General features: G+C 51.2%; 2 protein-coding genes across 3 annotated transcripts in view; one reads left to right on the forward strand and one right to left on the reverse strand.

The window, feature by feature from the left end:
* The window catches only part of LOC111153549 (inositol-pentakisphosphate 2-kinase), a 46,722-nt gene extending 36,863 nt beyond the window's left edge, over window positions 1-9,859 (forward strand). Inside the window, exons 12-13 of the mRNA XM_022512632.1 lie at window positions 6,556-6,635; window positions 8,631-9,859. Of these exons, the coding sequence (XP_022368340.1) occupies window positions 6,556-6,635; window positions 8,631-8,856 (306 nt within the window). The 3' untranslated portion in view covers window positions 8,857-9,859. The remainder of the gene's footprint in view (window positions 1-6,555; window positions 6,636-8,630) is intronic.
* LOC111153553 (centromere protein P) overlaps window positions 502-24,627 on the reverse strand; it is a 240,665-nt gene continuing 216,539 nt past the window's right edge. The window contains exons 6-9 of one of the 2 annotated variants that reach the window (XM_022512637.1): window positions 12,380-12,459; window positions 11,315-11,406; window positions 10,898-11,046; window positions 502-601 (exon numbers count right to left, since the gene is read on the reverse strand). In XM_022512637.1, the coding sequence (XP_022368345.1) occupies window positions 10,916-11,046; window positions 11,315-11,406; window positions 12,380-12,459 (303 nt within the window). In that variant the 3' untranslated portion in view covers window positions 502-601; window positions 10,898-10,915. Of the gene's footprint in view, window positions 602-10,676; window positions 11,047-11,314; window positions 11,407-12,379; window positions 12,460-24,627 lie in introns of those variants that run through there. The other variant, XM_022512638.1, reaches the window with a different exon arrangement.

Raw genomic sequence — 24,627 nt, forward strand, 5'->3', positions numbered from 1 at the left:
TTCTCCAATTCTAGTGCACCTAGGCATATCTGAAGGTAGATTACTGGAAGTGAAATTGCTGAATTGACTGATAGATTCTGTCAGTTTTGCCCTTTCAAAAAGATTTTGCCAATTTATGTTCCTTCTTGCAACAATTGAGGGCCCTTTTCCCCCATGCCCCCCCAAAACACTATATATTAATCAGTATTTGGAATTTTATTTTAATTTTCTAAGCTTCTAATTTCAACCATTTGTTTTTTTGTTTTTTAATTTTATTTATTTGAAAGAGACACAGTGAGAGAGGGAACACAAGCAGGGGAGTGGGAGAGGGAGAAGCAGGCTTCCTGCTGAGCAGGGAGCCCGATGCGGGGCTCGATCCAGGACCCTGGGATCATGACCTGAGCCGAAGGCAGAGGCTTTAACCACTGAGCCACCCAGGCGCCCCATCTGTGTTTTCTTTTGTGTAAAGTTTCTTGCCAAGTTCTTGTAGGATTGTCTTTTTTAAAAAATTGATTGGAAGGAGTTCTTTATGTATTCTGGATAGAAGTCCACTGTCAGATACACGCGCTGCTGCTGTCTTCTTTCACTCTGTAGCTTGCTGCTTTACTCTCTCAGTGGAGTCCTTTTAAGAAAGGAAGTTCATAATTAAGATAGTTTAATTTATATCTTTTCCCTTTTTAGGAAGTCTTTATCTATCTTAAGGTCGTACAGGTATTTTAGAAACCTTTATTGTTTTGCCTGTCATATTTGGTGGGTATGGCACGAGGTGGGGTTTTCTTTTACTTTGATATGGAATTGTCCCAGAATCTCAGGAATTATCCTGATCACTAGAGACTCCGAACAAGCCTTGATACCCGGTAGAGCAAATCCTTCTACCTTCTTCTTCAAGACTGTCTTTTTCCTTGGATCTTCTTGACCTTTGCTTGTGTACATAAATGTTAGAATCAACTTGTTCAGTTCTACAAGGAAAAGGAATAACAAACCTGTTGGGATTTTGACTGGTTTGGCACTAAAATGACAATAGGAGTTGACAGCTATACAGTACTGAGTCTTTCAACATGGGCATTTCTATTATTTTAGGTGTTGTTTGAAAACTAATGAAAACAGGCACCTGGGTGGCTCAGTTGGTTAAGTGTCTGCCTCTGGCTCAGGTTATGAACTCAGGTTCCTGGGATCGAGTCCTGCATTGGGCTCCCTACTCATCGGGGAGTCTGCTTCTCCCTCTCCCTCTGCCCCTTCCCCCTGCTCGTGCTCTTTCTCTCAAATAAATAAAATCTTAAAAAAAAAAAAAAAACAACTAATAACATTTTAGAGTTTTCTTTAGAGGTCTTATATTTATTAGATTTATTCCCACATATTTGGTGGTTTTGGATATAAATGGTATCTTTTTAAAAATACTTCATTTTAGGGGCGCCTGGGTGGCTCAGTGGGTTAAAGCTTCTGCCTTTGGCTCGGGTCATGATCCCAGGGTCCTGGGATTGGGCCCCGCATCGGGCTCTCTGCTCCTTGGAGAGCCTGCTTCCTCCTTTCTCTCTCTGCCTGCCTCTCTGCCTACTTGTGATCTCTCTCTGTCAAATAAATAAATAAAATCTTAAAAAAAAAAAACACAACTTCATTTTAGCGGCACCTGGGTGGCTCGGTTGGTTGTGTTTGACTCTTGGTTTGGGCTCAGGTCACGTTCTCAGGGTCCTGGGATCGAGCCCCCCGCATCGGGTTCCCTGCTCAGCAGGGAGTCTCTGTGTTCCTGTCCCTCTCCCTTGCCCCTCCCCACATTTGTGCATGTGTTTCTCTCACTGTCTGTCTCTAAAATAAATCATTAAAAAATTTCATTTTAAAATGTTTGTTGTGGACATATAGGAATGCAATCTTTTTTTTTTTATTTTTTTTTTTAAGATTTTATTTGTCAGAGACAAAGTTTGAGAGCACAAGCAGGGAAGGGGCAGACTGGGAGAAGCAGGCTCCTTGCTGAGCAAGGAGACCAATGTGGGACTCAGTCCCAGAACCCCGGGATCATGACCTGAGCCAAAGGCAGACACTTAACTGACTGAGCCACCCAGGTGTCCCTGCAATTGATTTTTCTATTTGACTTTATATGTGTCAACCTTGCTAAACTCAGTGATTCTATTTTCTTAAAAGATTTTTATTTATTTGAGAGAGAAAGCATTGGCGGGGCACAGCGGGAGAGGAAGTGTACTCGACACTGAGTGGGGAGCCTGATGCAGGACCTGAGCCAAAGTCAGCCTCTTAACCGACAGAGCCACGCAGGTGCCCTAAACTCACTGATTCTGACTATTCACTTACAGCTTTTGGATTTTCATTGTATGGAATCATACTTTCTACAAATTTGTTTTTTTGCTTTCTGATCCTTAGGCCTTTTACTTATTTTGTTGTGCTTAACTGCATATAGTTTGTGACAGTGGGAATTCCAATCTTTGTTCCCATTCTCCGAGAACCCACTTTACCACTAAGTACATTGTGTGTTGTAGGTTTTTGGGGGGGGGGGTTGTTTTATCTATTTTTTAAATAAGTAAGTTAAAAATTAAGGATGTTCCATTCTGTTCCTAATTTGTTAAAAGTTTTTCTCAGTAGCAGATTGTTGAATTTTATCAGTGCTTTTTCTGTTTTTATTAGATGATCATAGGACTTGTCTATTTTCTGTTAATGTAGTTAACCATACAATTTTCACAGTAATTTATTACTTTTATGTATTTGGTTTGCTAGTATTTTGTTTAGGGTTTCTTCTGCATATATATTTATGAGTGATGTGAGTTTTTTGTAATGTCTTTGTTAGGCCTTGGTATCAAGGGTATGCCTGCCTCATAAAACATTTGAAGAATATTTGCTCATTTTCTGGTTCTCTGGAAGAGGTGAAGTAAGAATTGTATTATTTTTTCCTTAAATGTTTTGTAGAACCACAGTTAAAACCATCTGGGCTGATCATTGTCTTTGAAGAAAAATTTTAAATTGGGATCTCAGTTTCAGATTTTCTTCTTCTTTTGTCAATTTTAGTAGCATATCTTTCTAGAAATTTGTCTCATCTAAAATTTTCAAAATTTATGCATATAGTTTTTTGATTATATTCTTTTAATGTTCTATAAGATCTGAAAATGCTCTTTTATTCCTGATGTCTGCTGTTTTCTTTCTTAATCCATACTACAAAGAGTTTATCATTTTTGTTAGTTTTATAAAAATTAACGTAGGATCCTTTAGTATACTGAGTGATTCTTTCCTATTTTAGTAATTTCTGCATTGTTTTCCTTTCTTCTTTGGATAATTTGTTCTTCTTATAACTTCTGATATGCTTATCTAATTAAGTTTTAGACTTTTTTCTAAAATGTGTATTTAACACTATTTTTTTGGTAAACGTGTTTTTAGCTTCATTCCACAAGCTATATTTTCAACACTATTCGTTTAAAATATATGCTCTGATTACTATTAAGATTTCTCCTTTGACCCATGTAAGTATTTAGAAGGAATTAATTACCAAACACATGGAGATTCTCACTATCTTTTTTGTATTGATTACCAGCAACATTGCATTATGGTGAGAGAACACAGTCCATATGGTCCTTTGGAAATTTGTTAAGATTGGCTTTTGATCCTTTGAAATGTATTATGATTTGCTTTTATAGATCAATTTATTTGAAAAATGCTTCTGTGCATACTTGAAAAAAAGGTATCTTCTTAAATTGTCGGGTGCAGTGTTTTATATCTTCCCATTAGGTCAGGTTAATTGTGTTCGCATCTTCTATCACCTTATTTTACTGTCTGCTTCTTTCAAAAGAAGGATGTTTTGAAGTTTTACATAATTGTGGAATTTTGTTTGTTATTTGTTTTGAGGCTATATTGTCAGTTGCCTTAAAATTGTTACACTTTCAGGGCGCCTGGGTGGCTCAGTGGGTTAAGCCTCTGCCTTCGGCTCAGGTCATGATCCCAGGGTCCTGGGATCAAGCCCCACATTGGGCTCTCTGCTCAGCAGGAAGCCTGCTTCCCCTCCTCTCTCTCTCTGCCTGCCTCTCTGCCTACTTGTGATCTCTCTCTCTGTCGAATAAATAAATAAAATATTAAAAAAAATTGTTACACTTTCCTGGTAAATCAAATTTTTCATTTTCAAGTGTCATTTATAATTTTTACTGTGTTTATGTGTGGTATTACCTTAAGTTTCCTTTGTGTGATACTAGTGTAACGTCTGTAGGTTCTTTTGGTTAGTAGTTGCACTGCATATCTTTTCTGTTCTTTTGTTTTCTTTGTCTTTGCATTTATGGTTTGGTTTTCTATCCTTTCTGATGTTTTGTGAACGTATACTTGGGTGTAATCCTTTACCACCTGTTTTGGTAGGTTTCTTGTCCTCTCCTCTTTTAGAATCTTTTGGGTAATTTTTTTAATCGTTCCATTTCCTCACTCTGTTGGAATCTACAGAGTCTTTTGCTTTTCTCTTGGTAGTTAGCCTAACCTTTGCAGCAAGCAGTTGACTTACAAAAGTCTAATGTCCAGTACCTTCACTCTCTTTTTGGACGGTGCAAAATTCTTAGAGTATGTTTTACTCTTATCTTGACTTAAATTCTATTGCTGTGTATTCCGTTGTTTTAAACTCAAGGAGGTGTTATTACACAGGGTCAGTGTTCTTCGACCCACGATTGCTTCTCTTGGGTTGCTTTTCATCCTGCCCTGCGTCCTGGAGCTTGTATCTAGAATGATCTTGTTGTCTGAAGGTACTCTTTAACGTTTCCTTTGTGTTGGTCTGCTGGTGACTCATTCTTAAGTGTTTGGTGATGTGTATAACTGATTGTGTTTTTTTGGAGTCGTTTTTCAGTCTGTGGCTTGATGTCTTTCCTCAGTTTTGGAATATATTTGGCCTTAACATCTTCAGATTTGATTTCTGCCCGTTTCCTTGGTATTTTCCAGCTGTCTTACTTTCCATGCCTCATTCTGGATATTTTTTACTTGGACCTGTCTTCCATTGTAGCAAGTCTCTTGAGTTTTTTCTAATCTGTTAAAACTATCTCTTGCATTCTTAATAATTGGTTTTTGTATTTTTTCAGTTCTAGAATTTACATGAGGTTCATTTTTATCTTCTAGCTTTCCTCTCAAGTTCTTGATTTTGTCTTTCATCCTTTGGACAGAGCAGCAGGTCTGTCTGGTACCTCCAGTGGCTGCGTCCGTGTGTGCCTCTGCTGGCCTGGGCCTGGGGTTTCCTGGAGGTGTTCACGCAGGTCATGTTCTATTATACCTGGATATTTTAACTTGTTTGTCAATCACTACATTTTATAATTATTTTAGAAATAATGCAAGGCTTAGGATAATGTCTTCTTCCAGAGAGGATCTTGGGTTTGTTTCTGCTGGGGCCAGGGAAACCCTAGCAAGTTAGGGTCCTCTGACCCCAATTTTTTTTTTTTTTAAGATTTTATTTATTTATTTGACAGAGATCACAATTAGGCAGAGAGGCAGGCAGAGAGAGAGGAGGAAGCAGGCTCCCTGTGGAGCAGAGAGCCCGATGTGGGGCTTGATCCCAGGACCCTGGGATCATGACCTGAGCCGAAGGCAGAGGCTTTAACCCACTGAGCCACCCAGGCGCCCTATTTTATACTTTTTAAAAAACGCTTATCTCTTTAATTCGTTTGGACTGAATTTTTTGTGTGTTTTGTGAAATAACCTGATTTCGTAGCCAAATGAACCAAGTATAGAAGAGGTTTTGTAGGCCCCCCAAAAGCCACCATCTGGCCCGAGGTGCCCTGCATGGTTGTGCGCAGGGAAGGTGGGAACTGGACGTTGTCACGGGGTGGGACTCAGATGGAAGGTGAGACTGATCATTCAGCACATGACGTTGAGGCCAGTGACAGCCTGTAAGGCCCATTTCCTTTTTTGTGATTATTTTTGTAAAAGTGAGAGCTATTCAGTCTAAAAAACTCAGATAATAATGTGAGACATCAAAGGGGGGGGGGTAAATGCCCCAGACTACGCTGAGGTGATGCTTTCCAGAACCTACATGTCTGCCATGTAGGTGGGCACACACGGCCTCACGAGTTGGGTCCCCAGAGCACGCTGTGTGTGGTTTGCGCCAGCGGCCCCGGCAGACATGGTTGTAGGCTGGTGCGAGCACGTGGTCTAGGCCAGTGTTGAGAGCCACAGTGCCTGGGTCTGAACCCAGCCTTGCTATCACAGGTCTTGCTGAGTGGGCCGGTTGTGGGTCACTCTGGGGGTGAAGGGAGTTCACACCGAGCCTGGCAGCCCTCCCCCCGCAGCATCATTCGTGCTGGTGGTGTGACCTGAGCAGGCCACGCTGGGCGTGTGTGGGACAGAGCTCAGCACCGTCAGGCCGCCTAGCACCCCAGTAGCCCAGGTAGCAGACTTCCAAGCTGGCACACTGGCTGCCTTGCTGAAGACAAGCCTGCATCCTGGTGTTTGGAGTCGGGGTCTGCGTGCCGCCTGCCGTGAGAGGGCAGGGCGGGCAGGGCGGGCTGGCCTGGGGATTCCTCACTTAGCCCTGGACCGGTAGCTGATTTCTGGACCATGCCAGGTGCTGGGTGCGTGTGGTGGGGGTACGGTCCCGGTGCTGACGTCCCCATCCCGCCGCAGGTTCAGCAGTACCGGGTGGCCATGACTGCGAAGGACTGCTCCATCATGATCGCGCTCTCCCCCTGCCTGCAGGACACAAGGTGAGCTGCCTGCTGGGTCCCGTGCTCGTGTCCCTGTGGTTACAGCACCCTGGCAGGCCACTTCCGCTGACAGGCTGATGTTGTGGGCTACGTGACACCTAGTAACCCACCATGGCTTGCTAACTCCTGCTGCTCTCTTGAAGCTTGTGATTCGGTTGGAAAGACATTTACCGAGAATATCTTAAGATTGTCCTATTAGAGATTACTATCCTTTTCTAAGAAAATACTCCAAAGACTTAGAAGCAGCTTGGATCCTGTGGCACAAATTCCTTTCTCTCAAGGCGCCATGTGCTGACTGATGCTTGGAGTCCTGAGAAGCTGCATATCCCCCATGAGGTCCCGATCCACCAGCCTTCGCGGCCCTTCCAGGCCTGTGGGGCGGCACATTCCCTGTTGAGCTTCCTGTCGGCAGCAGCTCTCCCTGGACATTATTGTCCTTGTCCGGTCCCCTCCTCTGCCTTTTTTTAGGAATTCAGGATGACCATGATAATCTTCTCTTGCTAATTAGATGGCATCTTCAGCATTGATCAGCAGAGTGCCAAACCCTACACACAGTGTTTGTGGAATGTTCCACATTCTTCTGACATGTGTTCCCGGGTCAAGATGACCTTATCGTTGGCTACCAGCCACCCATTTCTCAGATGCTTTTGAACTAAACATTCCCAGGACTGCCGCTCCCTGGCAGGCACGGAGCGGATAGGAAACGCGGAAGGATGTTCCTAGGGTGTAGCTGAAATCCGAAAAGGTTGTTCTGTTTAGACGAGGACCCCTGGGATCCCGGGAGGATGTGGCTGCAGTGCGCGTTCACTGGACTGAGCCACCGTGTCTGATGACAGAAGCATGCGGCTGTCACCCGCTGCCCTTCCTCAAATAGGCACGCACTCAGGAACGTGCGGGAATGTGCAGGGCGGGCTGGCTGGTTGGCAGACACGGACGGGCGGGGACGCCTGTCCCAGGAGTCCCGGGGCGCAGCGCAGGAGCATTTTGGCACCGGAGCTGCGCCCTGGGCTCCCCGGAACTTGTGCTGGACACACAAACACAGGCAGCCTGTGTGCCAGGCGATGCCTGTCTGTGTGCGTGTCACCTCGTCAGGTGCCGGCTTGGTCGTGGGAAACCTGCTGGGGGCCCGAGAGGTGCTGTCCCGGCCCCGCTGCCTGGAGCTCAGGCCTTAGAAGGCGGGACCTTCTGCCGTTCAGGAGGGAGTAGCTTCGGCCCAGCAGCCGAGCCACGGCTCCCTTTCCGACAGAGGGTATTTCAGGACGGGTTAAGCGAGAGTCTCGGCCTTGATGAGCTTTGTCAGGACGGGAGCGTGTTCACTGGTCTTCCCCTCCCAGGCAGGAGCTTTTGAAATTCGTGTTGTTTTGGGATGCTTTCTAAATCTCCAACAGTAGTAAGCATGGGAAACTAGGAGTCCTATTTCTCTTGGGCTAAACCGAGCTCTTTTATATTTAGCCGCTGTTGGATGCAGAATATTACCGAGCACTCTGAGAGCTGAGTGGGGTGGATGGCACCGCTATTTGAGTACAAAATTCAGAATTAGCCTCAGAGTGGTTGGTTTTAATATAAATAATTGTTCATTTTCTGTTATAAGCACGCCTGCTTCTGATGTTTAGAAAACCCACAAAACTAAGCCTTAGAAACAAAACATCGAGCCCCGCAGATGAGATTTGAGACTAAAGCATGAAATCAGAGCACGCTCTCCTAACGTGACGTGCCCCAGGGAACATGGGCTTCGCACCAGATGTGGGAAAAGGCGGGGGAGGGAAGTCTGCTCCATCGGCTTGAGGAAAGGCCAGGTCGACCTTCTCCTTTCTCTCGGGGTTAGTGATTGCTGAGTCCCGGTCAGGGGCCCCTGGGACCCGGGGGATACCTGCTAGCCCTCCTGTCCGTGCGGTGGTGGTGGGGGGTGTCACGGCAGGCATAGGCAGGATGCGTCTCCCGAACAGGGTGAGGATTTGGGGTTCATGTGTCCTGAAGCTGCTCTTCCGCTTCCAGCTCCGAGCAGAGGCCCGTTGTCCCTTCGTCGAGATCCAGGTTTGCTTTCTCAGTGTCCGTGCTGGACCTCGACCTCAAGCCCTACGAGAGCATTCCTCACCAGTACAAACTGGACGGCAAGATAGTCAACTTCTACTCAAAGACTGTACACGCCAAAGACGCAGCCGTGATGCCGACCAGGTACAAGGAGAGTGAGGACTGCACGTTAGTTCTCCATAAGGTCTAGGCGCTTCCTGCGGGGTCTTCGAAACTTGAACACAGAATGTGCAGGCTGAATGAGAGAGCTGTTTTCTGTTGTGTTGGGTGACCATTGGCTGTGAATGTTTTTGCTTTTTAACCACCTGGCCAGGTGGGGCTGTGTCTGGGTGACCCCGCATGGAAGGGCCGCAGAAACACCTTCAAGGACGAGGAGTGTCCGACCTGAGCGCTGCTGCGTGTGGTGTCCCCACACCTTCTGCTCTGGGCTGCTCCTCCTCCCCACCCAGGGCTGATGTCTAATCTCTGATGTAAAAGCCTTAAGACCCAAGGTTTGGATCTCCTGCTACCAGACGCTAACATAGAAAACTTGAATTGTCGCGTACATCTTACAGTTTGGTCTTGAAAGGAAACATGGATACTACTGGAACTTTCCCAGCTGAGTTACGTGGTCGCTTTGTCCGTGCGAGCCCCCGGTCAGCACAGGCCTCGTGGGCTCTGCCGCACAGAGGGATGGGGGGCTGGTGCGGATGAGGGTCCTGAGCTGCGTGGACTTGAGGTCTCTGTGGAGGTGCCACGGCCACTGCTCTGCACAGGGTCTTCAGGGAGCATGGGACTCAGGTCAGGGGTGGACACCACTCACGAGCGCTTTCTCTGACGTGAGGGGAGCCGAGGCGTTCCGTGCCGTGTGGCTGCCGCTGCGGCGCGGGAGCTGGGGCGGCTGCGCACCTCGCATCCGGTGCTTCGGGGGAGCCGCCAGCTCTGCTCCTGCAGAGATGAGCGACTCCTGGCTGGCACCGAGAGGGTTCTTGTTGGGGTCACCGTAGTGTGCCCGGCTGCTAAGAAGACTGTGGGGAATCTTGGCTTTGGTTTTTTACTCTATGGTGGGTTGTACAGATTATTTATATCATCGTTTTGAGGGACTAATGAAGGTTTATTGTAACATAAGATTATAATAGCAAAACCACGGTATTGTATGAAAATGCTATGTGAAAAATAAGAATATTTTGCTGATTGTAAATTTTTGTGGGGAATTTTGTGATAACTTGAGAATTATACTTGTTTGAATCAAGCCAGCTCTCCTAGAATTTATTCAGCTTTGTCCTAACATTTACTTCGTTCCTCAGATGTTCAGAAAGATACTCAAATGACACATGTCTCACCCGTGGGCATTGGGGGGCTGTGGAGACACCCCTTGCAGGGACATGTGTGGACGGAAGCATCTCTGTTGTTTCGGCCTGAGGTAGCTCCTTGTTGCTGGCCTGTGTGAGGATGGGTGTATACAGCACCCTGGCCTTGCAAGGAGGTGGGTTGGGCCCCCTCTGAGGCCCGTCCTGACTGAAACCACCAGCATCCACATGGCGACCGACTAGGTCCTGCCCTGTGTGGTCTCCGCCTCACACTCCAGTGCGGCTCCTTCCCTGACTGGTTTCAAGCAATGTTTCTACCGATTCTAGCCTTTTAAATGGGACGGCCGAGGCCAGTGCCGCCTGGGGGGTGGGGTGCGGGCGTTGTCAAGTCTGTGGCACTGCATTTTCAAAGCTGACTGCTGCGCTTGGATGTCAAGACCAAGAAGAGTGAGTTCTACTCTGTGGGGCAGGATGGCAAGGTGGGTGTGTCACCCTGGGCGTCAGGAATGTCAAGGAGTAGGGGCCCTTGGGTGGCAAGGGGAGGGCTGACCTCCAGGGCGCCTCCATCCTCAGACTTGGTGAGAGGTAGGACCAGCTGCTCCCCTAAATCCAAGGATGGACATTCCTATTATTATTTTTAAAATAATAATAGGAAATATAGGAAAAATAATCTTAACTTTTGAGAAAGTTTATTATTATTATTATTTAGTATTCTGTACCCCCAGCGTGGGGCCTGAACTCTCGACCCTGAGATCAAGAGTTGCACGCTGCCCCAGCCGAGCCCGCCAGCTGCCCCAGGCACTGTACGTGCTGCTGGTCTGGCGTTTTGTACTGCAGTCGCTGTTGGCTATTACCCCACGTTCTGACGGATGATATAGAATGTGCTAAAACTGCACAATCTGTCCTAAAGGTGTCGTTTCTCTGTGGAAGACGGTCACACACCTGCGTGTTTGCCAGGAACTAGCTGGGGTCCGCTGTGCAGAGTGACTTTATCAGGCTCTCGAGAGCGGCTTCAATGCCCAGCACACCCAGCAGGGCTCGGAAGCTGAGAGGCGCGGTCTCCAGGACTCGGTTCCGGTCCAGCTCCAGAGCTGCAGGGAGAGCAGACTGGCTGAGACGCCCCGCTGAGACCCTCCCTCCCCAGCCGACGACTTCTGTGACCGTGGGGATGGACCCACACACCAGAGGTGGGGAGGGAACAGCCTCTCCTCGCCTCTGCTTTCTGATCACTGATAAACCGATATAAACAATACACTGAGATGTTCAGATTTTGATTCTTGCCCTGAAAACCAGAACACAGTAGCAGGCGCCTGTTGGATACAGTAAATCCTTACACACACCCCCTGGCCAGGCCCCTACCTTGCTGTGGTGCTTTGGGGAGAAGGTCCAGCTTTGGCAAAACCTTCCCTTCTTCATCCATCTGCACCCTCCAAACGATGACCAGCTCGAACCTGAAAGATGTAAGATGCCTTCCTAAGTGCTGTTTGAAGTCAGGTGGGAAGTGTGACCTGTGTGGCACCTGTCACCCTCCCCGAGGAGGTGCTCCTGAAGACGTCTGGCACGGAAACGCGCCACGTCTGCTCAGCGAAGTGCGTGTGACATGAATGAAGAGGGAAATGGACCCCAAGACCCAGCAAGATGCTGTTCTGGACCCACAACGTGGTGGTGTGGGCGTGCGGGTGACACAGGATGCAGAAAACCTACTGGCGTGGAGCCTGAACGGACAGCGTAGTCTGAAAAGCATCGGCAGTGATGGGAGGCCAGGAATTTCACTTCCTGCCACAAGCCTGGGTCCTCTAAGTGGCCAGTGACATGGACAGGAGTGTGAGAAATAGTGGAAAACAATCGATGACCCAAGTGCCCAAGACCCGAAGAAAGCAGAAATAACAGCTGACAGAGTAGAACCACCGAGAATGAATGAACTGTGTACAGCTCCACACACTGCCAGAAGCTCATTTTGGAAATAATGTAGAGTAACAAAGGCAAGGCTGAGAAGTCCACATAGTTACGGCTCCATTTGAAGGTTTGAAAACAAAGCCCCTCAGGCACTCTGACATAGACTGTGAAGGCGCCTCACGTGCAGGGGGTGTGGGGGGGCTCCCACCTGTGTGCACGGGACCCCAGAGAGGTCCTCCCTTCACCCAGAACTTACTGCCTGCCGGCCTTTCCCCAGGTCAGCCCATCAAGATAGAGCCCCAGCTCCTCCCGGCCTCCCCTCCTTGCTCGTTCCATCCCTGCAGTGAGCCCAGCACCACTGGCCGTTTCCCCATGTCCCCTCCCAGCTCTTCCCCAGGGCTGCACAGACACATCAAGGTGTCTGGAAGGGAGTTGACATTCGTTTTCTACCACTTGTAATGCTCGTTTTTAAGAGCAAGCAGCCACCTGGTGTTGGGGAGGCTGGGCCTGCAGGGCATCCGCACTCACCCAGGCCGGCGGGCGCTCCGGACCACCATGCAGCTGGAGGCGGCCCCCTCTGGGAGTTGCACGACTTCTGGGTACTTCTCCTGTGGGAGAGGAAGCGGGTACAGAAAAATCAGGGACAGGACAGGAGCCAGGAGCCGTCGTGAAGTCGTCAGGTTGCAGTGCACTGGTGGTCTGGCATCGTGGTGCCCCGAGACAGGGAAGCTGAAGGCCTGCCCCACAACCAGCTCTTGGCTCCTTTTCCTGCTAGGACCTGCACCCCCATTTCACACAGGCCGCAATCTAGATGGTGTCCGCCCTCCTTGTAAGGGACCAGGACTCAGACCACATCTAAGGCAGGACCAGGTGAGAAGGCCTGGAAGCCGTCAGACGCGTATTCCAGACCTCCAGTGCTAGACACTTCGACGCCAAGGCCCCCTCACTCCCAGGAATAGCACCTGGGTCCTTGTCTTTGTTCTCACGGTTCCTGGAGGCCTGAGGGGACATGTGCACCAGACCACTGTCCTCAGTAGAAAGCCCCGAGACCCTGAACAAACACAAGACTCCCTCCTTTCCTTTCCACGTCTCCCAGATGCTCTGTATCTTTCTGTAAGTTCAGTAAACGCTGTTCTCACCTCCTGCTGGCTCAGCGTTTGATTTCCATCCTGCGCGCAGCCAGGGCCCCTCTCCGCTGGTCCTGCTGGAGCCCCTCTGTGGTCTAAGACGCAGTATGCGGCATCCTGGCCACCCCACTCCTGCCGCTTGGCTCAGTGGTGCTGCCTGTTCTAGATCTTCCTACTGCCCCACAGCCCCCATGTGCCCACACCCTCTACCTCCCAGTGAAGCGCTTCATCCCAGTTTCACCTCTTTGTCCCCCAGGGCTCTCTGGCCTTTGGCCACGCTGCCTCCCTGGACCCCTCTCTGCCCTGGGGTGGCCCTTCCGTCTGCCCTGTTCTCGAGGCATGCGTGGCAGGAGAGCAGTCGCACATGCTCTGCAGGGTTCCTTGCAGCTCACCAGGGTGATGCTCGGCCTGCTGACCGGTGCTGTCTTACTGCTGTGGTCTGCAGCTTTAGCATTTGGCCTTAAAAGCCCTTCAAACTGCAGCCCCCAGGCAGGCCCCTGCCGCAGCAGACGCTCCCACCCTGTCCATCCTCACACTTGCCGCCCGATGGCCCCCGCCCATCTGCACTTTGGGAACAGAGCCACTGGGGGCCCCTGGGGACCTCTGCGTCGGCCTCCCCCGAAGTGTGCCTGGCTGCCTGGGCTAACGGGGTCTCAGGGAGCATGCTCCACCAAGCCAGCTTCACAAGATCACATGCCACTCGAGAGTCGAAGGTACTCTCTCTAAAAGAGGAAAATGAAATGGAATTTCACAGATTTCTAGGCTTCCAACTCTAACGTAGGGCTGGTTTTCCCCTCTACCTAATATTCTAGAAAAATCTGATCCCATTCCTCGCAGAACTGACACGTGAACATACACCTGGCTTCGAGGTCTGCTCTCTGGGGAGCGGACTGCAGGGCCGGGGGGAGAGCAGCCGAGGCTGCTGGGGGCTCTGGTGCGGACTGTGGTGGGCCTGTGGGCTCCGGGGCCAGTGTCCGAGACGCGTCTTCTCCCCCCCCCCCCCCCCCCCCCCCCCCCCCCCCCCCCCCCCCCCCCACCGCGCGTGGTATAGAAGCAGACATCCGGGCTGGCGCTGAGGGCAGATGCGGGCCCCGCTGTGCCCCACACGGAGCCTCACGGGACAGCTGTGGGTATCAGAACCCAGGGCTTCAGAGGACAGGACCTTCCTGAGGACACAAGTGCTCGGTGGACACAACCCAGTCAGCCGCGAGAAGGAGGTCTTGTAGGGACAGCTTCTAAAGGGCCGGCCCGAGGATCAGCCTCTGCCGCCAGGGTGTGAGGCCAGCGCTCCAGACCCACGTGTGAAAGATGCCGACGGGGCACGACCACGGCCAGACACCAAGCTGTTCTGACCAAAGGCTGGGCGCGGCCTGGTTTGCGCTTACAGCCGGCTTCTAATTTCAGCGAAACTGTGTATGAGAAAATGTATACTTAAGTGTTCTAAATGGAAAGCGCTGCTTGATTTTTAAACCTCAAGCTCTTCTAAATTACTAACAGCTGTAGCAGGCCCCACAGAGGGACGCGTGAGCGCGGCGGCGCAGCTCCCAGGCTGGGGGGCGCTGGCTCCGGCGTGGGGCCCGCGGGGCAGAGACGCCGCGGGCTCAGCCGCCGGCCGACCTCACAGCCTGGCCGGGCCTCCTCACCAGCAAAAGGAGGGTGTAGGTAAGTGTTCACAAAGAGGTACACTCCCTCTAGTTTAAAAGCAAACAGAAACAAGTACACACGCGGACACCAGGAAGAGGCCGGGCACCCAGGAGGTTTCTGGAGAGCTCTTGGGGGGCCCGCTGAGTTGCCTCTTACACAAGGCCGCACGGCGGCCCGCGCCCCGGCTTCCCGCACCCGCGCACACGCAGCAGAGCGCACGGAGCGGAGCCGGCGGCGGCGGCGACGAGACCCGCAGAGCGCGGTGACACCGCGGTGCGCAGGGGGCGCTGTGGAGAACAGAGCCGTGACAAGGGACGCCGCTCCTAAGGCAGATGAGCACACTTCAGCGGTGGTCAGAAGTTCCACGCAGGACTGCGTGTGACGGGAGGTGGCGCTGGGAAGCTGGGAACAAGCTGTGCGATGGGGGCTCTGCACAGGCGGGCGTCAGCCTTCCCGCCGGAGGCCTGTCCTCAGCGTGAGTCAACACGGGCCTTACTCGGCGCTTGCCACCCGCCTGGCAGTGTGCCTTCAAGAGCTCGCCTGGTGTCTGGCAGCAGTGGTGGCCATGGGCTTGGGGTCGCACCCTTTCACACCGGAGACTTGCTTTGCCACGGACGGCTGCTGGTCCAAAGGGAACAGACTCCTAGGAGCACTGGAGAAAACCAGCCTTGCGTTTCCGCGCCCGGGCTACCAGCCCGGTGCCCGGGGGAAGGGCCCGGGGCGCCCTGCCTGCCTCCTGCTCACACGAACGGGCAACCTTGCATCCTGAGCTTAAGTGCACCCGAGTGTCCACAGATAAATTCATCTCGACTTTATGTCTGGCTAATTCAACGATTTCTTTTTAAAAATTGAGGTATAATTCATATACCATTTACTCCTTCCAAGCGTACATAATTCAGGGGGTTTTAGTGTATTCAAAGGCCGTGCAACATCCCCGCGCCCCAACTGCAGAAGCCCTGCTGCTTTCGCTCCTGCCCCTTCACCCCTCTGTGCCCCCCCAGGCAGCAGGCAGCGGGCGTGGACCGACTGTCCACAGATGCCACCGTTCTGGGCATTTCAGACAAATGGAATCATTCGAGATGTGTCCTCTGAGACTGGCGTCTCTGACGTGCACGTTCTCAGGGTGTGACCACACGGCAGCCAGCGTCACGGTCACTCCTCTACGCGCTGAGGAACACCCCGTGTTCATCCCCTCGTCAGCTGATGGGCACATGGCGGTTCTCTGCTTTTTGGCTACTGGAAACAAAGCTGCGGCGCACGCAGGTGGGCACCTGCGTTCTCCTTTCTCTCGGTGATGCGCCTGGGGGACTCCATGTAGCCAGAGGAACTGCCGCCTGCTGTCCGCGGTGGCCGCCCACTTCCGCGATTCCCTCAGCAGCGTCTGACGGTCCTGATTTCTCCGTCTCCTCGCTGCCGGTGTTTGTCGTCGCCCCCTCTCTTAGAAACCCTTCTTGTCCTCCTGGTGGGTGGGAGGTGGGCGGTCACTGTGGATGGCATTTCCCTGGTTTTCCCGATGGCCACGGATGCGGAGCCTCTTCCCGGGCTTCCAGGCATCTGCTCGCCTCTGGAGCAGTGTGTGTTCAGATCCTTTGCCTAATCTTTAAACGGGGCTATTTTTCATCAGTGAATTTTAATAGCTCTTTGTATTGTTTGGATACAAATCATTTGTCAGATAAGAGGATTTATCCCATTCTGTGGATTTTTTTTTCTTCCTTACTGGTGTCACCTGCATGAAGTTTTTAATTTTGATGAAGTCCAGTTTCTCTGTTTTTGTTCTTTTTTTTTTTTTGCTTTCGCTTTTGGTGTCAGAACTAAGAAACCAATGCTGAACCCAGGGTCACAGAGATTCACACTTGTGGTTTTTTTTTCTAAGAGTTTTATATTTTTAGCTTTTAAAATTAGGTCTGATCCATTTTGAGTTAACTTGTGTAGATGACGTGAGGCGGGAGTCCACCTTCATTCTTTCGTCACTGATCGCCGTCTCTGGGTCAGTCACTGAAAAGACTGTTCTCCGTTTAACTGGATCCGGTCATATATTAACAACATCTCGTATTTGAAGACAGTCTGGTCCAGAGTACGTGTGAGGTTTCACCGGGGCACAAAACGCATCCCAGGCTTCCCAACAGATGTATATATGTAGAAAAGTGAGCCTCCCTGTGTATCTCATGCACAGAAATGGATCACAGATCTAAATGTAGGAGCTAAAATTATAAGACTTACGAAAAAAAAAAAATCTTCCTAGTTCTAGGTTAGCTGAAGATTTCTCAGATACAAAATAAAAACTAGGAGCCACAAAAGAAAACTAAATGGGGTAACCTCATCAGAATTAGAAATGACCGCTCTTAAAGAAGCCCGCCCCAGACTATAAAGAACATTTATAACTCATTAAGAAGAAGACAAACAACCTAATTTATATAACGGTCAAAGGATCTAAAGATACCTAACGGTAGAAGAGATGTGGAAAGGAAAATGTACTATCACTAGTCATTAGGGAAATGCAGTGAGATACCACCCTGTACCTACTAGAACGGCTAATACAAACAGGACTAAAAATACTGAGTTTTGGTGGAGGCGTGGATCTGTTCCTGTAGAAACTGGGAGTCTGGTGCCTTCTTAAGGAGTTAGATAACACAAGCAATCCTACTCCTAAGTATTCACCTGAGAGAAACCAAAACATGTCCAGAGAACTGCGTGCAGCTGCCCCTCATCAGAGCCGCGTGCGGAACCAGTGAGCTATCCGAGGCCCACGTCCCCGACAGCAGGTGTGCGAACAGCGTGACAGCTGCACGACAGAGGGGTGTTACGCCCCAGCGTCACCCGCCTTAGAGCATGGACAAACCTCGGAAGACAGACAAGAAGGGCCACACGGATGAGAATCTAGAGGAGACAACAGGGCAGAAGTCACAGGGTGAGGTGGGGGAATGGGGCGGACCACAAGGGCGTCCATCCAAACTCAGCAAATTACGGCTAAAACAGGTACATGTTATTGTATGAAAATGAGACCTTGTTTCTACAAGGAACATCTCTCCACTCCTGGGGCCTGGGCAGCTCTGCTCCCCTCAGGTGAAGGATGTCCTCTGAGAAGCCCTACTTGGCGCCACACACTGTTCCGGACTCAGGGATCCAGGGACGAGCCCGCAAGATGCACATCGTGGTGAGTGACTGGATGGCGGTCCAGGGCCTCCTAACACAGGTGCCACTTGGGTTCAGACCTGAATGATGGCACGATGGGGGCCCCCCAGAGCCAGCCTGTGTGGGACTGAGCTTGCTCACTGCGGGAAAGTGGAGGAAGGTACAGGCATAGCCGGGAGGCGGGCAGGGCCGGGACACAGAGGCTGTGCTCCAGAGCCTGGTGCGTGGTCTAGCTGCCGTCCTGACACGGTTGTGCTGCGGCCAGGGTGTGGAGAGCAGGCGTGGCTGGGGTGGTGGTGGGCCCCGTGCCAGACCCTGGTGGGTGACGAAGAGCCCGAGGCCCAGAAGTGACACAAAGGTGCAGGCAGGTCCACAAGAGGCCGTGGCGCCAGGAGAAGCCGGGAATGGCTGGGAGTGGGCAGTGGGGGGTGCGGCGAGCCAGCCAGCCCGCCAGTCATCCCCGCTTGGGGACAGGCCTGGGTGGACGGTGGCGGGCGCCTCTGGTCAAGTTACCTGTCATCTTGAGACTCACAAATCTAAAGCTCCACAAGCCCACACGCATGGGAACACCTGACCCGTGGGAACACCACCTCCAGCTGCGCTCCTGGGAGCTCACCCGACCCCAGAGCACAGCACCTGACGCCCATGCGGTCTGCACAGCCTCAGGATCAGAGCCAGCGAGTGAGGCCCCGGACCTCTCCAGTGCACGGACGGCGGCCTTCAGTAGGCCCGCGTTCTGGCCACCCGACACAGCACACACTCCAGGGACTGGGAGGAGAGCCCCCCACTGCGGCTGTGGGGCGGGGGCAGGGGTCCCTGCGACAGCCGCTAATGATTTTCTGGGTCCGGGGAGGGGCTTGTGCAGCTCAGAGGGTCAGTGGCTGGTCAGAGCCGTGGGAGCATCTGTGCTACAGCTCACACCCAAACACTCGGAGACAAACGTTCTCATTATTCCCAGCAACAGAAGGCCTAGACGTGCAAGCGGGGAAGAACGACGATCAGCTCTCACGTGGAAAGACTAACAGCTATCACGTGGCCTCTCAGTGCCAGATAGGGGAGCAGGCTCCTTACACATATTTTATGTCTGTGATCACAGATGTCACATCATAATCATGCTGCTCTTATGGGCTCAACAAGGGCTTGGTTCCAGGGGCTCCGGGACCCTCTGTCACCTCTGCAGGCTCAGCCGCACAACCTGACACCCACCATGGCTCCTCTGTCTCTACAGCGAGCGGCAGACACGATGCTCCTGACACTCGGCATTTCCGCACATGTGGGGCCATTCTGCTTTACCAAACAGACCACCCCAACTAGCAAGTGCCCCTCTCAGTGTTTTGATCCCGCCTGTGGCCCAGGCTGCTCCCCTTCGTCTGGGCAGTTTGGAGGGCGCAGGCCTCCTGGGCTATGGACGGACTTTGGCCAGGTCTGACATGTCCTCACGATGCCACATTAGGAGCAGTGTGGACACACTGCAGGGCTGGTGGCCAGAGGTCACTCACCCCTTTCCCCTGCAACTGCTGTCTTCCCGGGACAGCCAGAGACCAGGCCACTTCATGTGGGATGTCCATTCACCAGCCTGGGCCCCGGGGATGCCTAGGGATTGAGTCAGCCACATGGGGACCACCAAAGGGTGACTGTCTCCATATCCTTCCACATCCATTAGTGGCTTTCCACCAGAGGAACAAGGTTTTCCTCCTCCCTTATTTCTGTACCAGTACTGACTCTCAGTGTGAATCCACGTTTCTCCAAGCCCTGCCAACAAGGCCCTTTTCTGGAGAAAGAGCCCAAGAGGACAGGCCGGAGGAATGCACACACGGTACGGCCCCTCCGAATGCCCCTGCGCACACATACCAGACATGAGCAAGAGATCACCTCGGGCTTCCCTCCAGGGGCCTCCCCACTTCCCTCCTGGGTTTACTCTGCCCTCTTCACCCTCAGTGGATTCCCTGCATCAGCCCATCTACAGTCTCCCCCTCCTGATAGCCCAAGGTGCCTCTTTGGGAAGAGAAGGCACAGCCAGGAAAGCACATTCTCTTTCCATTATCTAACGGTGCTGAGCATTTTCTGGGCCACATGCTGGCTAAGGGCTCTGTCCTCTTGATCAGAGGAAGATCTCAGACCGTGACGGCTCACTCGGAGGAGAGAGGATATCGTACGGCAGCCCTGGAGGAGAAATCCATCGAGCATCACCATCTGCAGTAATAGAACGAGCCCCTGCGGCACTGTGAGGACATGGAGGATTCTCGCTGCAATAGTGCACACTCGTGACACATGTTGGGCTGACAGCGGACGAGGTCCTGAGCTACAAAACCGAAGAGAAGGGGTCCTACGTTCATGTGTTCTCATTACAGACGGGATGGAAAGACCAGCTCTTTTAGATTCTGTATGTCATGGAAGTAAACACCCATGACGTGAGACCAAGCGCTGCTGAATCACCTCTTATAAACAAAGCTGCTCCAGCTTTCCTAGGTGTGGTCCTGGAAATGGGACACAGACGCAGCTCCCTGCATGTCCACACCCAGGGCTCTGGGGGTAAGAGGTGGGGAGCAGACCCCAGACCCCATGGGTGGGTTGACATGGGGTCCCTGACCTCCTTCAAGATGCGGGCTTCTGGGGGCTCCACAAAAAGGAACCGCGAGAGAAAATAACTGGGAAATGCTGAGGAGCTCGGTTTCATATATTGCTGGTCTAGAGGGTGGTAAAAAACATGTCCTAAATGTTGCTCAGTAAAACAACCATCAAACTTGTTCTAAGCCCACAGAAGCTTGTAAACCAGAAAAAGCCAGACCGTCATGGTGTTAGGGACTGTGGCCGCAGGCAAGCCCCAGGGCCTGGTGTGCCTCTAGGTGTCTGGTCTCCAGCCCCGGGGCCCCTGGGGCCTGTCTGGATGTTCTCCACTCCGCGTTTCCCTCCCCACCCTTCCCCCTTCTGTCTTGTTCTGTGAGCCTTCTTGGGCAGAATCAGGGCATCTCAGGGACCCACCTTGTCAGAAATGAAGACCTGGGTTTTTCCCAACAGAAAGTGCCACACGAAGGGTGGCTGTCAGGAAGGGGGGGCACCCGGAGCGGGGCTGTCAGGAAGGGGGGCACCCGGAGTGGGGGTGGCAAACAGCAGCAGCTGTGGAGTCCACCCCTGTGTCTGCGCAGCAGCTGATTAAAATGGTTTTTACATTTGTAAATGGTCAGGAAAAAACCAAAAGAGTTTATGCCATGTGAAAATTATATGAAGTTCAAACTCGAGTGCCCATGCTGAGATCTCGTGGAGCATGTGCATTCCTGCCCACCTGGCAGTCTGGCTGGTGTGTCCCCTCGAGGGGCCCCTGACACAAGTAGAAACCTGAGGGAGAGGCCAGGGCAGGGCCTGGGGGACAGCACGTGCCAGAGAAGTCAGCAGGGGACCGCACCACATTTTTCGTGGTGTCTCTTCTTGGGAAGTGACCCCAGGAGACAGGAGAGCAAACTGGCCCACAACTGTTCAGCCTGGGGGCCCTGGATGCATTGTGTCCTGCGTGGCCCTCGGAACAGAAGCAGGACAAGCAGTGGGGCCTCTCTGCTCTGTGAGACGTGCCCCTCACCCATTCTCATTCCACCTGGGACTCGTCCTCCTGGGCCCCAGGACTGAACGTGCCCTGTCTTCTTCCTTTAACCCTATCTTCCTCCTTGTCCCAAGGCCTCCTGGCAGAAGAACGTGTCATTTCCGTGCTGCTGCCTAAGTCACAGGATGGTTCTGAAGCCTATGTGGGAAAATCATCCAGCTGAAATTCCTGAATCCCCATAACCATGTTTCTTGCTACTTTCTTATAGTTTCTGCTACATTTTTCGTCTTTCATTTTAATTGTATTAAGCTACAAAAACTTCACAAAAAAACCCCTCAGTTCATATTTTATAATTCCATATTTCAGTTTTATTTATCCTTTGAGCTCAGATACAGTGATTTCTGTCCCAGGAGACACAGTGTACTCTAAGGTGGCCCATCCCATGGGCACCCTTCCCGCCCTGTCTTTTGACTTCTCCCAATAGAACCTGTTCACTTGGTGAAGGGGTGAGAGCGACCATGCCGTTCCTCTGGAAACAACCCACCTTCCCGACAGAAAATGCAGATGCCCTGTGTCCCCCTCCACTTTCTTGTCTGGGTTTCCTCCGCACAACCACCTGCGCCGATGGCCCACGGGGCACTGCTCGGTGGGGACAAACCAGCCACCTCACCCACCCCTTTCTCATCTAGGGACTCAGGGGGCGGGTGGAGCCGCACTGTCTTGGCCCGTCCAGACCGCACAGGGCCCCCCAAACTGCCCTCACCCCGTCTCCACAGCAAGCAGCATTTTCAGGAAACCAAGCAGATGCTGACACGCGAGGTGATGGCATGAAATGTGGCCACAAACGCCGCGGCTAGGACATGGAATTGGAAGAAGCAGAAGGATGTGGGACTCCGGAGAGAGAGCTTGTTTACAAACACAATTCTCCCACGCTCCCCACCCCACCCCGTCTGAGAATGGAAACAGGGAAACCGGGCCAACAAAATCAGTCATGAACGCAGCCGCGACGCACACCAGCCGTCCACGTGAGGGCAACCGCGTTAGGGTGAGGAGACCGCGGTGTCACCACTAGCGGGAGCGGGCTGAGCAGCAGGCCAGTCTGTGTTCTGAGCTGAAACACAGCTCTGGCCCCATCTCAACTAATAATTTCAAAGGTGAACCAAGTTGGTTTCTCTGAAAGCCATCAGAAGTGGTCCTTAAGAAGATGAATACACATGTATAAATGGAAAATGCTAGAAACTCTTTAGAGGTAATTTCTCAACTTCCTCTTCATGTACCTATGAATATGTAATCATGTGCGCAAAATAACGAAAAGCAAGCAGATAAAGAAAGTAACATTCCATATAGTCACTGGCAATTTTATCCTCACTATGGTTTAAACTCATTATTTCATAAGTGTTGAAGTAGTGTTGTCCAAAACATTGAAACTAGCTTTGAAGTTATTGCAGTCTCATTTAATTTTTTTTTTCATACTTTAGGGTTTTTAGGGTCTTGAGTTTAGGGGCGTCTGGGTGGCTCAGTTGGTTAAGCAACTGCCTTCGGCTCAGGTCATGATCCCAGTGTCCCAGGATTGAGTCCCGCATCAGGTTCCCAGCTCCATGGGGCGTCTGCTTCTCCCTCTGACCTTCTCGCCTCTCATGCTCTCTTTCTCTCAAATAAAATCTTAAAAAAAAAAAGGTTATATATAGGGTCTTGAGTGTATCTTCCAAAAAACAAATCTCATGCATGCACACACAATTTACCCGTAACCTCCACAGACTCTATGCCCTCAACACGCACGCGCTCGCACCACCCTCGCCAGCTGCACGGCGTCACCGGCAGAACGCCCATTTAACTGAAACCGAAACGGGCATCTATCAGGAAATCATGATAGCCAATCAAGATGACACAAGGGTAAACAGAATCAAACTTCGGGCAGTGAGATTCCGGGACCTGAGCTTGTGAACCTTTCCACCATATAACTGTTGATAAGTTCAAATGTAGTTGTAATACACAGCACAATGCTATTACGGTCAGCTTATAACACGATTCATTCTGGCAACATGACTTCGATGGTGGCAACAAAAACATCTGCTGGGAAACACACGTGTCCCTAAAGTCTGTTCATATATTCCACATCACATGCCAGACGTGAACGAGGCTGGAGTTCCCAACCATAAAGGGCTCCTGATCAAATACAGGAAACTTGCTGTGCCTATTTCTTACTAAAAGTGCTTAGTTTTCTCTCCAGAGTGCAGGCCATTCCTGGTGGTTCCTGTCTTCCTCAGACAGACCCCTGCCAGTGTGGGGACAACCCTCCTACCCGCAGAGGTTCCTCAGGACAAAGGCTCAGCCACCTTTGCCTTGGTGGCTCGGGCCTCTGCTTCCTCTGTCCTCCTCGGACACCACGATCCCGCCTGCTTCCCAGCGCTCGTGCTGCCTCCCCTGTACACTCCTCGCCCCTGTGCGTCCTCTCTGCCATTCCCAAAGGGCCGTGCTCGTGCCTAGGAAAGGCTGTGTTTCAACTATCCATGTTTGAGGCCTTTCACGTTTAATGGTATTTTTATTTTCTCCTTAAACTTGATGAATAGTTTGGATATAGAATTTTAAGGGTGACTTATTTATTAAGATTTTATTTAGAGAGAAAGTGTGTGCATGCACGGGGGGCAGGGCAGAGGAAGGAGGACAAACAGACTCAATCTCAGGACCCTGAGATCATGACCTGAGCTGAAATCAAGACCTGGGTGCCCAACTGACTGAGCCGCCCAGATGAGCCGGGGGTGCCATATTTAATTTATATTTTACATATAGAGCTAATGAATACTGTGCAAGACAACCCACGAGGGGGAAACAAGTCTCGGTGAAACAGTCCACCCTGTTTGCAGGACGGCCCGAGTTTTGTCTCATCTTTACAGTTGAAGCGCTGGAGACACGAGGCAGGGTTTAAAATGATGCCCATTGGGCGCCTTCGTGGCTCCGTTGGTTGAGCGACTGCCTTCGGCTCAGGTCATGACCCTGGACTTACAGGATCTCGTCCTGCATCGGGCTCCCACCTCCTTGGGGAGTCTGCTTCTCCCTCTGACCTTCTCCTCTCTCATGCATTCTCTCTCAAATAAAGAAAGAAAATCTTTAAAAAAAAAAATAAATAAAATGATGCCCATTTGAAGAATAAGAAAAACATGTCTCAGAGACATGCCAAGTCTGCTCTAATGACTCAGAGCCCAAGTAAAGCAGCCAAGCCGACCCTCCTGACCCTCATGCCCTTTTCTACGCCGACTGCGTAGAAAAGGGCATGAGGTGACCCGGAGTGCAGCTCGGAGCACTACGGGAGGGAAGGAGGGCAGCGCAGACGCACGCTG

The sequence above is a fragment of the Enhydra lutris genome, unplaced genomic scaffold (assembly GCF_002288905.1).
Source record: "Enhydra lutris kenyoni isolate GAN:26980312 unplaced genomic scaffold, ASM228890v2 scaffoldscaffold33, whole genome shotgun sequence".
NCBI classification, from domain to species: domain Eukaryota; kingdom Metazoa; phylum Chordata; class Mammalia; order Carnivora; family Mustelidae; genus Enhydra; species Enhydra lutris.